Source organism: Phoxinus phoxinus (assembly GCF_949152265.1).
Source record: "Phoxinus phoxinus genome assembly, chromosome: 21".
Lineage (NCBI taxonomy): Eukaryota > Metazoa > Chordata > Actinopteri > Cypriniformes > Leuciscidae > Phoxinus > Phoxinus phoxinus.
This window is the reverse complement of record NC_136896.1, coordinates 12,008,104-12,022,666: the sequence shown is the minus strand read 5'-3', so window position 1 is coordinate 12,022,666 and position 14,563 is coordinate 12,008,104. Positions and strand designations below refer to the sequence as shown.

The following is a 14,563-nucleotide window of genomic DNA, read 5'->3' as shown; positions in this document are numbered from 1 at the left end:
AGATGTTGTCCACAAAGTACATGCATTAAATTGGTAGAATAAATACCCTATTTGTGATCGATTGTATATGAATAAATCACGAAAATCCTGTGCGATATATGGGCACTGCCATTGATAAAGTCTAAAGGAAAGTTGTGTTACGCTACCAAACCATTTGAAGCTTCTACCTTTCGGACTCTCCCGTGGTAAAGGCATATTACAGACCAAATGTAAATATTGTATGGGAAACAGAAAGCCAATTATTTATTCAGATACAGAGGCCACTTGATGTGAACAAATGTAATTGTGGCGTTTCCTGATTGGCTGATGATCCGATCTGTTTGATCGCATGTTAATGGCAAGTGTAAACCCAACCTGAGCTGTTCATACAACTGAATGGTGACCAGGTGCTAAAAAGCAACTTAAAACTAGTCCATAAACAACGCATGAGCTATTTCCCCAAAACTTCTGAAGACTTACCGTTATTATAGATTTGTGTAGGCCGATACATACTGCTCTGATAGACTGAAACCAATAGCAACATTTACCAAATGATAGTATATCACATATTTGACATTCCTGATCGACAAAACACTAATCTACAAATCCTGTCTAACGTGTCTTTTGTCTTTTTAGCCTTATGACATAAAATTTAAGTCATTACCCACCAAAAATCTTCTCTTTCATTGTATATCTCACTTGCACATGTTCAAATACGCTGTGTCAAAACTTGTCGCATTGTTTGAAGTCAGATATACCAATTGTCAATTGGTTGTCATGTGTATTGGTTTTGTAACCAATTGCACTGAGGCACATTTGAATATGCACATATTGAAATCGCACAAAACATTTGAGAGCTACAGTACGAGGGGGAAGTACTTTTTGGTCTGTTCAACATGCAATCTATCGTATGGCTTTAGAAGATTTTTAATGTGGTGGATGAGTCTTATGAACCACTTTTATATGTTCATGGTGCTTTTTGTTGGTATTTGACCTTTAAAGCTTTTGGTCACCATTTAGTTTCATTGTGTACAAAATTTCAGCATGAACATTCTGCTTAAAGGTCACATTTACCGAAAAATTGCGGATGAAATTCAGCCATTTCAATAGGAATCCGTATGTTTGATGGAAGAAAATTACACAGAATGAAACTCATGAATGACATGAGCGTGAGTAAATGATGATAGAACTACGTCTTTAAATGTTTAGTGAAAGCAGCATATATCACCAACAGATATGCATTATTGTGTTGATTTATGGTAGTGTGATGATTGGTGTTCTCCTGCTGCATTGTACACGTCTCTTCACTTTCCTTCTAGACTCCATGATGTCATCGGCATAGCAACTGCTCTCTGCACACATGAATTAGATGAATTAGTAAGAAGAACACAGATGATATTTTTGTTTACCCTCAGTGAATATGTGTTGCAGCTTCCTCCTCTCTTTGTGTGTGTGTTTGTGGGGGTGGACGGATAGTCTGAAGAAGTTCTGGATTTAAAGAATGTTGTTTTTTTTTCTCTCCCAAGGAAAGTCCATCAGTTGCACTAGAATAACCTTCTCGCAGCACAGACAATACACCACTCAGCTATTTGTGCAACAAAGAGGATACCATGAGAAGATTTATTCAGTGGCAAAAGATCACCGCACAAGCACAAACACCCTCGCTTCCACACGCCTGGATGAGACTGACTCTTTATGCGAGCTATTTTTGAATGCTTCCCCAGAAATATGAAAGAGAAGGATGACATGTATTAAATAGAAATGGGTGGATGAGATGTGGTGAGGAAAAGGAGGGGAGGAGGGATATGGGAAGAGGCTCTCTGAAACAAAGGAGATGAGAGACAGGGAAGTATAAAGAGGAAGATATTCATATAGTGTGTAGGGGGTGTGTGTGTGTGAGGGTGAAAAAGCACTGTAGAGAATATTTAACCCCTAAGCTCTGCTTTCTGGCTGTGTGGAGAGACTCTGGGAGTGTTTTGTCGAGGGGTTCCCCTGGTCTGCGTCGTTTATCTTTGGAGGGAGCTGTTGAACCGTAGAAGGGCCCGCAGAGATTTGTAGAGCTGTGCGAGCCAAGAGCTCTACATGGACTGTGAACAACACACATATATAATTTGACAGTCTCTGTTGTATACTTACACGATACTTATGAGATGGATCCATCTCTCTCGAAGTATTGGGGTCAAGATCAATCAATAATGCAGGGAGTTCTGGGCCAGTTGAACTGATGGTCTGTCTTTAGCCTTATCAGAATTTTTTCACCTAATCTTATATTTATTTATTTATTTGAACAAATTATGCCAGTTTTAATATTTGTTTAAAGGGGTGGTAAAATGCCATTTTCCCAAGATGTAAAATAAATCTCTGATGTCCCCAGAGTGCGTGTGTGTGTGAAGTTTTAGCACAAAACACCCCACAGATATTTTTATATAGCATGTTAAAGTTGTAATTTTTTGAGGATTTGCAAAAACGTGCCTGTCTGGGTCTTTGTGCCTGTCGCTTTAAATGCAAATGAGCTGCTGCAGAGGGCGGGGTTTCAAGAGCTAGTGTGTGTCAGCAGCTGTGATTACCTCATGCAGACACACTAAAATGACAGAAACTGTTCTGCCTTTAATGTTAAAACGGAGTCAGACAAAGATGGAGAGACTCAAGAAGAAGTGACAACATGTAGAATGCAACAGGACGTCTCTGAATGGTTAGTTGATGAATTTATGTTCCTGATGTGGAGTTAACTATCTTCAATTAGAATATTCTGTCATGGTAATCTATAAATTGCTTGTATAGGAACTGTTGTGAGATGCACACAGAGTGACTTTCTATTGTATCTGAAAAGATGGATGCTAAAGTTTGAGCTGACTCACAAATGTACTCTTATACAACAACTTTTCCTCTTCTTAACATGGGACTGCGTGTTCCATGGGGCGGGGAAATACTAAGGTCACTTTCATTAATGTCACTAATGTTACATTTTAGGCTGGCTTAGAAAGTCTGCTTATGAATTTATAGCTGTCATCGAGCTATTAGCTAATGCTGTAAAATAAAAAAAAACCTTGTAATTATTTTTGAAGAAAGTGTTTAATGAAAAACATAAAAAAACATAATTTATATATCTATGGCCGAATCACAGCTGTGCCAGCGATAGTAAAAAAAAAAAAAAAAATCTTACGCTGCCAGAAATAGTAATAGTAGCCTATAGCCAGAGACTGGAAAAATGGAAAACGTCCTTATGTTGAGTAGAGTTCATGTACATGATATTTTTATTATTAGTAGTGAAATTATTATTATTTTGTGTTTAAATGTGATCCCCCCTTACGTTTGCATGAAGGCAGATAATTAGAGAACATTACGGCATAGTCTTAGGAGATCAATCTCTGTCTGAATAGACAGTCTCCTCCTCCTCCCTCAAACCATTAATGTAAAGTCTCACAGATTCTCCCTTCATCCTCATCCTGACAGTATTGTTTATGGATGTGTCGTGCGTGTTACCATTAACTTTGAATTGGCAATAACTGTAGTACTCTATAACCCAAATGTCCACTATGTACAACACAAGCAGATCAGGGATGAGGTAATACATTAGTGCTTGGCTCTGAATAATATCCAGCGCGACAGTAAATGTTCTCCACTGCGGCTTAATTAACATTCCCTGCATTGTCAGAGTGCAAGAGCTTTGGCTGGAGGGAATCCCTCACTTAAGAGCTTTGACTAATGTCCTCTCTGGCTGAGAATGCCCAGGTGTCTTTCAGTGACAGTCAACCTTGAGGAAACCACGGTCTCTGTCTGAGTTTGCATGGCCGCTGATGTCTCAACGACCCACTGACTCTGACTGAGCTTTTTTGCATCTAAATGTTAAATAAGGCGTTTACTTCATAATGTCAAGAAATGTCTCCTTTTCTCTCTTAATGCTGTAATTTGTATTCATACTACAAGCTCCTTATTGCAGATCAGTGTCTCTATATATTATACACATAACGCTTTTTTTTTTTTCTTTTAATGTAAAACACATTTCGAGTAATATAAGCGGAGGACTAGTACAGGATTTGTGGGTAAAGACTTGGGTGAGTTGGCTGTTTGTGCCCACTCACACTTAATGTGTAAGGATGAGTCAAGGCTTATAGCCACTCAGCTTGTGGACACACACACACCATGCTGTGACATCAAAGTGGAAATTTAATATTCATCTGCATATGCCTTTGGAGAGTTTATTTCTTTATTTATAAGTTGTCTTTAATATAGTATGAGTCTCCCGATGAAGAAAATAACATTTTTTGCAAGCTCTGAATTGGCCAGTGCAGCACTTTAAGCTTTTTCTAACCCTTCGGATATTTCTCTCTTCCCCCCAGGACTTTGATGATTTCATCTTTGCTTTTTTTGCCGTGGAGATGGTAATCAAGATGGTTGCACTGGGCATCTTTGGGAAAAAGTCTTACCTTGGAGACACCTGGAATCGGCTAGATTTCTTCATTGTGTTGGCTGGGTGAGTCCTTCTACATATCTGTCTGTCTGTCTGTCTTTTTGTAGCTAGATAGACATGGTTACTATGAACTGACGTCTTGTAGAAATTAAAGAGCTACATGACAATTCTTTTAAAGAAATCTCCTTTTATGTTCACCAGAAGAAATAAAATGTAAAGTAAATAATGACAGAATTGGGATACAGCTTGTTCCTATTATCACCTTATTCTTCTGAATGAGTCACTTCACACATGGTTAGCTCTCGATACATAATTCCTTAGTGTGTCTTTGTGAATGTCAGACTAATCACTTTGATCAGTGATCACTTTCCACGTTTATGTGCATGTGTGAATCTCTACTCTTCATGCTGTTGTGTGAACCACTTTAATGTGAAGCACTGATCAATAAACATGGACTTGTAAACACTATAAAACAATGAGACGCACAGTTAGCTGTGTAAATGTGTACCCTGGGAAATATAGTAAAGAAAATGTGCATCACTAATAAAGATATACAAATGTTTGCAAAGGTCAGAAGAGACATGCATCTTCGTGAACAAAGATTTGCAGTTTGTTAACCATAGCGCGCGCACACACACACACACACACACACACACACACACACACACACACACACACACACACACACACACACACACACACACACACACACACACAGCATGACTTGGCATGATGTGTGCTTTCGAGGAATCACAAGGTCTCCCATTTTCCATTCCATTCCCTGACTGAATGGCAGCATGAACTTTATTGCCAGCTTTACTACCTCTGTCATAACCTCATGTGTCTTGTTGGTAATCTCACAGGATTCTTTGTTGAGATGGAAATCAGCCCAGCATTCGGAGCATATGGAAGCATATTCAGGAGACATCAGCCAAAGTGTGTCCACAAGATAATCATACATGAGTGACAGACTGCTGACTTGTTCCATTTTTGGCTGAAACGTATTTCTCTCTGGGTGTTTGATATGTCTCCAGATGAAATACTTACCATCAAATCCTTTGGTAATTCGCGACAGTCTACATCATCTCACGGTCCTCAGCAGTTTGATCGTTTGTGGTATCTTCTGAAGAATCTGGCAAACGTTTGGTTGTTGGCTTTCAAAAAAGTACTGAGTACTATGGTACTGTAATGGTATCATGTGGTTTACCATGGTTTTTGATTTAAACCATGATTCTAAAATGGTATTCACATGATACTCCAAGATACTTCCACTACTGTGGTATATGTCCAAAAATGCAATGGTAGTGTCATAATGACATGTCCAAAAAAAGCAGTACTTGGAACTTTTTGGTACCAGAGTAGTAGCCTACCTTGTCCAAAAATCATGGCAGCACCACAATACTTGTTTGTAATGTCTCTGCTTAATTTATTGTTTGGGCTTTGGCAAAAATTGGCAACCAAAGTAACATAAAAAGAGTAATTAATTATAAGCCAGAGAACTTGGAGGCATTGTTTATATGAACGATTTGTTTCAGTTTAAAGGTTAACATTTAGTGACTTTTTTTCTTTTCTTTTGGAGAACATTCTGACTCAATAAATCACAAGACTAAAACTCATTTTAGCCTGCTTACTAAGTGAATAAATTGGTGCTGTTGGTTCAACTGGATGGTTTGGTTCCCAAACCCCCCTTCACTGAGACATTGTTTTGCTGAATCTTCTGTTCTTTTCTATCAGAGGTGAGCCAGAGAGCTTATAGAAGTCTAAAGATCTTGGCTGCTGTTTTCTAGATTGTATGTCTTTGTGTGTATCATCTGCAGAGACATTGAGGCGAGCCTTCTCACTTCTCAATCTTTCAAAATAAACCCTTAGAGAATGCAGACCCTCGATACACCCCACCAAGACGAGGTATCAGTTTCAGACAATTGCAGCGGTTTGGCAACTTCTGCGGAATCACTTTTAAATTAGTCTGCCCTTTTCCCTCCCAGTCTTCACACACTCCGAGTTAAATCCACAAAACTTCCCAAATCCACAGGGCTTCTACAGGGATTGTGACAGTGTCTTCATTGATCGTTTCAATGCTTTTTAAATGCTCTATGAGACAGAAAAACTTTTTATGATTTTTAACAAGAGATTGGGTATAAAGGCATTTTTAGAATTTCTTCTAGCGTACTTTGCCATAACCTTGATGGAAGTGAGTTTTATGACTTTTTCCATAATGCTCTACCAAATATTGCATACTTTGACAAGGAACCAATATGTTATTATTTCAGGCATTATTCTCTCATGCATTTTCTCTCTACTACAGGGCTGCACAAAACTTTGGCCTAGTCAGGAAAAGAACACAAGACAAATTTGGTCTTTTTATTTTTGCTTAAAAATTTATATTTTACTGGAAAACCTTGTGATTTATGTTTAATATGGAAGCTTCGCCATCAAGACAAGGCCCAATAGTCTAAATCTTCTCTCTTCTCCTTCTCCTTCCTCTTCCTCATTCTATTTATTCTAAAGCCTCTTCCACATCCTCTTCCACATTCTCACCCTCTTAATTTTCCCTTCCCTTCCCTTCCCTTCCCTTCCCTTCCCTTCCCTTCCCTTCCCTTCCCTTCCCTTCCCTTCCCTTCCCTTCCCTTCCCTTCCCTTCCCTTCCCTTCCCTTCCCTTCCCTTCCCTTCCATTCCCTTCCCTTCCCTTCCCTTCCCTTCCCTTCCCTTCCCTTCCCTTCCCTTCCCTTCCCTTCCCTTCCCTTCCCTTCCCTTCCCTTCCCTGATTTCACATCATTCTTTTTTACATCTTCCACTTCCACATTCACATCTACTTAATTTTGTATTCCTCTTCCATTTTTACATGCACTTCTGCTTCCACATCTAGACCCCCTTCTCCGCATTTTTCTCTTCCTCTTCCTCGTCCCCTTCCCCCTTTCCCCTTTCTCTCACTTAGGTTGGCTCTTTGCCAAAGAAAGGTATAAAGGTTATGATAGTCTGCCTGGAAGTGTTGCAGGTCTCTGTACTGACTCTGACAGGTCTCTGAGAAAGATTCCTCAACTCATGGAAACTCAGTGCTTATTTTAGGTTAAACCCAGCAAGCCGACCTGAGTGCCATACCTTAGTGTGTAATTTGAAGAATCTTTTTGTCTGTCCCATAATGACCTTTTCAGATGAACGTCTTGGTGAGAAAATGATGATAATTTACTTTCCTTCTGGGTTGTTTGACCTGGCATGTATTCTGTTTCATGTAGACAGCTGTCAGTTTCAGGTCAAGTCAATAGTTCTAAGGCTAGCACAACCTGTCAACTTAATTGCCATCATTCATGTCAAGAAAGCTGACAGTTACTGTCTTCTATGTGACTGCCACCAGAACATGCTCAGTCGGACTTCTTTGGAAGCTTTCACAAGCCCATCGCTCAAAACCTTCAACAGTAGCTGAGGAAGTTTTTTTCTTTTTTTCTTTTCTAGCAATTGAGAATAGAGTTTAGAGGCAAGTCTGATCTAAATTGAAAAGCTCCTGAACAGGTCATGACCCACATCGGCAGTGCTAATGGAGTCTCCCTGTGTTGGAATGAGGATTCCGTGTCTAGGTATAGGAGGCTTCAGGAATGCTTTTTGGCTAGGAGGCTGTTGATGACACTGGACAGCATCCAGCACTTTCATCTTAGGAGTTCTTCATCTCATATTTGTATATGGAGACGCCTGGAACTGATAACGCAGTCATTCACAGGTACTAGCAGATGGCTGAGAGCTTCCACACATCCATCAGGTCGAGATCTATTTGCTAACCTAAAAAGAAAGGACAGCCAACATATTTGCTTTTTACTGACCTTTTTTTAACTGGATTTGGTGAAGCAAAAGCTTAGAAATAATCAAGTGATAGTACACCCAAAAATCATGTACTCACTCAAGTCCATGTGACTTTTTATGATGCCTTAACATTGCTTTTGCATGTTTTTTGAAGCTTGAAATACTCAGCCCTCATATAAACTGTAATTGTATGGCTCAGTAGAGTTTGTCATTAACCACTTTTTGTATTCCACGAAAGAAAGCAATCATACAGATTTAAAACAACATGAGGGTGAATAGGACGAGACAAGGACAAAGCATTGCGAACAAAGGTTATCAAATGTTTCCTCAAGAAAAAAGCCCGTTGCAGGTCCCCCTCATTCATTTATTTTTCGACCCATCAGAAGAACGCTCTTTCACTGAGGCGCACTGAGCAAATCAGGTTTGCTCTTCATCTATTCGAGTTATGTCTGCATTAACTTTCATTATGATTATTGTTCTAAAACATCGACCCTGGGCCCCAGAGTGGGTCAGTGCTGACATAGTATACAGTCAAGGGGAAAGATACAGGAAAAAGAAGGAAAGAACAAAATCCTGACTTAATTTCTCATTAAAATGGTGGGAAAGCTACTATTTTCTTTCTCAGACATTGTTTCTCTTTGGATTGGAAGTCACTTGTTTGGCTTAGGTGTTGAGGTATTGTTTTGAAGAACACTTATCTGAGAAAGAGAAATAAACTTGTCATTTTGCTGTTCTGAATCCGAGGCTAGGGGCAGATTATTCTGTTCCGACCGCAGTAAATCAATCAGTCTCGTCCCATAAAAACAGAAGAGCACCCCTGACGACAATTGTGTCTGAGAGCTTGTTAAGAGAGAAATATATCGAAAAGTACAAGACAGAAATATAAAACTGAAGAGAAGTATTATATGTTTGAATCTCTCTGTCTGTATCTGTTTGTAAGTTGAGATAACTAGACAAGCCCCGTAAAATTAAAATATAAATTTTGTAGCTTTTTGTCCATAACTGTTAGCTCTGAGGCTAGTTATTTCCTAAAAGTTTATGACTGGCTAAACTGGAGACAAATGCATTTCTATGTACACTACTGTTGGTAAGGTATTCTCTTTATTTAACCAGGAGAGTCCCATTGAGATTAAGCACCTCTTTTGCAGTCTGTTATCCAAAGCTATATTTATTTGGCCAAATGTCAAAACGGTAATATTGTGAATATTATTACAACTTTAAATAACTGTTTCATATTTTAAAATGTAATTTAGTCATTTGATGGCAAAGCTGAGTTTTCAGCAGCCATTACTCCAGTCTTCAGTGCCACAATCATTCTAATATGTTGATTTAGTGTGAGGAAAATGATTATTATTTTTTATCACAGTTGAAAACAGTTAATTGTGCTGCTTATTCTTTTTGTCAAACAAACAAACAAAACTGTTGCTAACATTATGCTAAACTGTGTTAGTCTTTAATTGTCATACAGACGCACTGTTTAAATTAATTTGTAGATGGCCTAAAATGACATAACAGAAATAAGACAAAGAATTTGATTCACGTGGACAGACTGAGAAGGAGAGTGAGGACAGAGTATGTGTGCGTGTGTTGTTAGGGGTATCTTCCTTCTCTATCTTAATGGAGAGCTGATTGTTCGGAAGTGAACCTCCTCTGAAACTCGCCTCATTAACCTGCCAGGTGGTGGAAGACACCAGGCTCTGATTGAACTGCAGCCAGGACGGCTGCTTTGAAGACCACAAGGGACTTGGAGAGGATGGAAAGAGAGCGAGAAAAAGAGAAGCATAAAGCATCTGAAATGCAGCATATTCTCAGTTGCTGCTTCTTTTTTTTTTTCTAAACCAACCAATCTTGCATTGATCATACAGAACAACTCTGGTTTATAACGTACGAAATGGAGTACGTCCCAAAAGAGCTGGTATTTCTAATGCTGCAGGAATTTAAATGTCTTTCAGTCCTTTCAATAGTCTGTTGTGTAGCTGTTCAAACAAGACACAACAGCACGCTAGCTCTCTCGGGTGCAGCCGCAGATCGAATTTTCTTATAGATGAGGAAGGCCACATTTGTTTTGGATCCGAGACCCTTGACTCGCTCATACTTTTCCTATTATAGTGACCTCGCAACTGGCATTGTATACGCAGCATGGAGCCGTTGTTGATTGTGCGACAATGTTGTCAAGAAACAGAGGGATTCTGGGAAGGTGTGTCATCCTTCACCACGACCGTGCCAAACACAAACAGATAACAGAAGAGAGGTCTAGGTGGTGACTGGACAAACGCCCAGGCCTGACACTTCACTTTTTGTTTGTGTTCGCGAGGAGCCATATTAGTGATTCATATGTGTGTGTGAAAGAAGTAAGAGACTTGTTGACGATATCACATTTACACACGTCCACCTTGTTTAGACGCGTCCTGCGTCCCTCTGGGGCATTTTTGCTGAGTGTCCTCACGCATGTCCTGTCTCTCTCCATCTTTACAGGCATTTTGTCCTTAGAGTCTCGTATGCCTCTTATCCCTCTCTCTGAAATCTGTCCTTTCTCCCTATCCACTTCCTGAGTTCCCCTTCTCTTTTGATATTTTCGTGTTTTCTTCGTTCGTTCGTGTGTTCGTTCTTTCAAATTTTAGTCTTAGTCACCAGTGTTATTATTTTTGCAGTCCAGTTGCCAGCTGGTTTCCATCAAGTCCAATCAGTGCCTTCAAAGCTGTTCTGCACATTTCAGGAGCAACAAAGTCAGAACACATTTCCTCACTGCCCTGCTTGGCTAATGGGGCTCGCACTGTTTGCACGTCACCGACTTCACTCGATCCATATTTGAGAGGATGGAGAAACACCCCAGATCACGCAGCTTTAATCTAAGCAGGTCACGTGACCATGAGAACCCTCATTAACATGCGCGCATATGCTTATCAGCATCAGCTTTGCTTATAAACTTGATACGTATAGTAATATAGTGTACTTTAAGTTGCTGTACGGCCAGAAACAGTTATTGGGTTTGCAATTACACGGTTGCAAGCTCACAGGCACATGGAGACACACACTTTGTTTATTTTCTACAAAAACATGCAATTCTTTTATGTGCCTCACTCCGAAGTTCACATGTGCGGTGCAGCTGTGCATGTGTTTGTTTGCGAAAGCTCTACATTAACCTTCCTTCCACCTCTCTTTGACCTAATTGAAAACGATTCAGTGTAATTGTTTGATGAATCCTGATAACTTTCGATTGATCTACAGTATGGCGTTGGCAGTTCGGCAGAAAACACGCCACTAATGTGTCTGGGCTGTCAGAGTTTATTTGAAAATATTGCTGCCCTTTTATGCTATTCTGCCATAGTAAGGGATTAATATTGTGGATGTTCATCAGCTTGAAAATCAAATTGATTTTTCACTTTAGGTGAAATTAAAAATTCCAATAAAATCCAAAATGTGGAGTAATTAACAGATCCCCCCTGCAAACGGGGGATAATGTGCCTTCATTAGTGTATGCATATATTCACACACTGTATCTTGCTTTATTAAAATGTTAAACTCTTTTTGTTTGTGTGTGTTTACAGGATGCTGGAATACTCTCTCAACCTGCAGAATGTTAGTTTCTCTGCTGTCCGAACGGTCAGAGTATTACGACCTCTTCGAGCTATTAACCGAGTGCCCAGTGAGTACAATATCAGCAGCCATGTTCAAAATGCACTTGCACGCTGTGTACTAAACCATACACTGTAAATAATGAAGGTGCATGTTATATAATAATATGTGTGCATGTATTAGTTTATATTGATTAACATTAGTGATGAGTAAAAATGTAACGTTACATTTTAGTTACATTGAAAATATTTACAAACCTCAAAAAAGTGAAATAATGATAATTTAAAAAGTGGTGACGTTCACTTTACAATAAGGTTCCTTTGGTGAACAAATTTGTTAACATGAACTAACAGTGAAAAATACTTAAAAAAAATGTGTATTTGGTAATATTTATTTGACCTGACCTAACATGAACTTTGAGCAGTTGTGTTTTTATTAATCACATTAATAAAGATGAATAAATGCTCTATCAAATGTATTGCTAATTATTAATGTTAGTAAATACATTAACATTAAAGGAGAACTCCAGCGCAAAATGAACCTTTGGTCTAATTACACATTGTTACCTAGTCAACCGTTATCTGAGATTTGTTTTCATGATTATCGAATGTAAATAGTTTTATCTCTAAAAACAGTTTAGCCTATAACGCTAGTATAACGCTAGTATATGGGGCATAGAGTAATGACAAAGAAAAATCGCTTGTTAATACCACTAACAAGGCTCAAAATAGCCCCACACTAACACGGCAGCATAATGAGGGTCCCTACCTTCAAACCGAAGCATTGAGAACTTGGACAGTGTTAATAAGAAGATATTTTATACATACAGTCAACTTCACGTATACAAGCAGAAGCCATCTTAGAAAAACAGACTCGATCAGTCGATCAACGAAACGCCGATCTAAATGCGCTGGACCATATGAGATTCTACACAGTTCAGCGCATTTGGATCGGCGTTTCGTTGATCGACTGATAGAGACTGTTTTTCTAAGATGGCTTCTGCTTGTATACGTGAAGTTGACTGTATGTATAAAATATCTTCTTATTAAACTGTCTGGACACTGTCAAAGTTCTCAATGCTTCGGTTTGAAGGTAGGGACCCTCATTATGCTACCGTGTTAGTGTGGGGCTATTTTGAGCCTTGTTAGTGGTATTAACAAGCGATTTTTATTTGTCATTACTCTACGCCCCATATACTAGCGTTATACTAGCGTTATAGGCTAAACTGTTTTTAGAGATAAAACTATTTACATTCGATAATCATGAAAACAAATCTCAGATAACGGTTGACTAGGTAACAATGTGTAATTAGACCAAAGGTTCATTTTGCGCTGGAGTTCTCCTTTAAGGCGAGACACGGCAGGCAAAAACATCGTTTTTTTTTCACTGGTCAATTTTGAGATTTTGGGCTATTTGTCTTCAATAACATGTTTTCTTTCAGACTTGTGCTGAAAAAAAGTCCAAAATACACATTTATGTCTTTATTTTACTACACTTTGTCTAATTGCGTCAGTAGATTTCTCTGAAATTCAACAAAAGTTGCCGTTCTAAATCAACGCGCTGCTCCGCGATCTCTGTGTTCTTCCTTTAATCACGCACACGTCTGTAAAGCTCTCTCTCTTCTGTACAATGCTGTCGGATCCAAATATGGTCATTTCCTTTTAATCAGCAACCAATCGTGAAAGTAAAATGGGCATTTAACCCTAAAAGCGAAATCTCATTGGCTGATGTCAATTTCTGACAACCTAATTCGTTCAGATGCATCACGTGATGCGCTCTGACACTTAGATGTGTGTTTTTGACTGTTTTTCTGCTCAGTTGAAGGCCATAAATGCTGTGTTTATAAGTTTTGATGTGATTTAGGTCGTTTGTATTGTTGTTGCTAATGATTTGATAAGATATTGTGTCAGTAAATAGTTGTTTCCACTAAAAAAGTATGATTTTTTACATTACAAATCTTTAAATGCCTTTTTCTCAAAATGACTTTTCTCTCATACTCCAAGTCCGAAATCTCCTCTTCGGTAGCACCTATACACACCAAACTTTCCAGTCTTGTACCTAGTTATATTATGAAGACAATTACTGAGGGATTTGTAAATATATTATTCCTAGCCTGATTTATATAACATTTTATTCCAAAAAACATGGCGAAAATACATTTTTTAAGGCTATTGACAGTATATTCTGTTTTACAGGATAACAAAAGTAGATATCCATAAATCCCTCTGTAATTTTTTTCCCATCTAATATGTGAACACAATGAAAAAAGAATTTTGAACCTGGCTTTATCCAATTCTGAGATTTCGTTTTTTAAAATATAGGCAAATTAGCACATATTTAATTAGATAATGCCTAATTTGCATATTTAAACAATAAATTACAGAAAACTTGTAATACATTTTTTTCTCATCTTAATGTAGGTAATCAACTGGGAAAGTTTCATGGTGATATCTGCTAGTTACAAATATTTCCCTATTCACCTGTAGTGTCTCGCCTTAACTAATGAAACCTTATTGGTCTTTGTAAGTTTGTAAGAATTACAAACTAACCCCAACTAATCTTTTTTTTTTTTTTTACTATAACAGTATTTTTTGTATTATTTTCTATTTTTTGACAGTGATTGAATGTTCAATTAAGGTGCATTTGTATTACTCTCTGTTGTACAAAATGGGAACTTAACTCAGAACTTAATTCAATTTATTAATTCCCTGCATTCAATCAAAGAGTGTATTAAATTCTAAATGTTCTATGTTGAATTGCATTATTTAAGCACTGTGGTCAATTAATGTAATTTAATCAACATT

At 38.3% G+C, this 14,563-nt stretch overlaps 1 protein-coding gene across 1 annotated transcript in view; it reads left to right on the top strand.

Moving 5' to 3' along the window:
* The window catches only part of cacna1g (calcium channel, voltage-dependent, T type, alpha 1G subunit), a 123,918-nt gene that overhangs the window by 6,870 nt on the left and 102,485 nt on the right, over window positions 1–14,563 (top strand). Inside the window, exons 2-3 of the mRNA XM_079594783.1 lie at window positions 4,320–4,453; window positions 11,732–11,829. Of these exons, the coding sequence (XP_079450909.1) occupies window positions 4,320–4,453; window positions 11,732–11,829 (232 nt within the window). The remainder of the gene's footprint in view (window positions 1–4,319; window positions 4,454–11,731; window positions 11,830–14,563) is intronic.